Source organism: Perkinsus marinus (assembly GCF_000006405.1).
Source record: "Perkinsus marinus ATCC 50983 genomic scaffold scf_1104296940868, whole genome shotgun sequence".
NCBI classification, from domain to species: Eukaryota; Perkinsozoa; order Perkinsida; family Perkinsidae; genus Perkinsus; species Perkinsus marinus.
In genome coordinates this window covers 1-1074 of record NW_003212677.1, presented here as the reverse complement: position 1 = coordinate 1074, position 1074 = coordinate 1, and the positions used below count along the sequence as shown (strand labels likewise).

The following is a 1074-nucleotide window of genomic DNA, read 5'->3' as shown; positions in this document are numbered from 1 at the left end:
ACGAGGAGGCGTTCGTCGCGTGTATGTTGACAATGCTTCATATTTTTCGTCGCAGGCTTTCCATCGTGATATAAAGGATAAGCTTGGGACCGATGTCTATATGTTGGCTTCATCGGCTCCTTGGGAAGCGGGTCGTTCGAACCGTTTGCATGGTGTGGCTCTCTCTGTTCTGAGGAAGGCCTTACGTCATGTTCGTGGCCGTATACCAGATGATGATGGAGAGTTCGGCCTTCTCTTGGACTATTTGTCGTTTATTCTCAACTCCCGCCCATTGGGACGTCTTGTTGAGATTGATGCGAAGACGAGGCCTGTGACACCAGATTTGCTGGCATTTGGTTATGAAAAACAAGTTGGTCCTCTTCGAGTATTGGGTTTTCCTCTCAAGTGTTTTCCTGCCAGAGATGCCTTGGCCTTCCGTAAGTATTATCTTGAAACCTACTGGCGGTCTTTGCGAACTCATGTTTTGGAGACTCTTGGTATTGGTAAACAGCGTCGCTGGTCTCCGTATGTGGGCGAACCTGTTGCAGTGATCCGCCAACGTATGCGTAAGGCGGATCTTGGTAGTTGCTTAGGTTTTGTTGATGCTATAATGTCTGGTAATCGTGTGATGGTAATTCTCCCAGGTGGTCGTAAGCAAATGGAGTCTATCCACAACTTGTGCCCCTTCGAGCAGACTGGTAGGTCAGCTGAAGATTTTATTGGCCCAAGTCGTGTGGGGGCTCGTATATCGGTGAGAATTGCTGATATTAACGGCGACAGCGACCTTTATACTGGAACGATTCGTCGTGATGAGACTGTGATGTCTCCTGAGGATCCTCGTGGTCGTTGCCTGGTTACTTGGGATGATGGTACTGAGCCAGAATGGCTGACCCTGGGAGAGGAACAGTGGGAGTTCTCTGATGAAACTAGTCCGCCAAAGTTGTCCCGATTGCCCAGAAGAAAGAAGTGTCGCACAGGTGTTGTGCGAGGGGGGCGTGTAGAGGGATGATTGCATCCTAAAACGAAGTATTGTGTTTGTTTCTGTGCCAGTTGTCTCCTTGGCTATTGCTCCGTGTCGCAGTGCATATCTTAGCC

General features: G+C 49.3%; 1 protein-coding gene across 1 annotated transcript; it reads left to right on the top strand.

The window, feature by feature from the left end:
* Nucleotides 1–100: 100 nt before the first annotated feature.
* Nucleotides 101–908, top strand: Pmar_PMAR029212 (hypothetical protein; the record flags this gene model as incomplete). The annotated part of the gene is made up of 1 exon (XM_002781916.1): nt 101–908. A coding segment is annotated over one exon (808 nt), but the record flags the coding sequence as incomplete, so codon positions are not given.
* Nucleotides 909–1074: the final 166 nt, after the last annotated feature.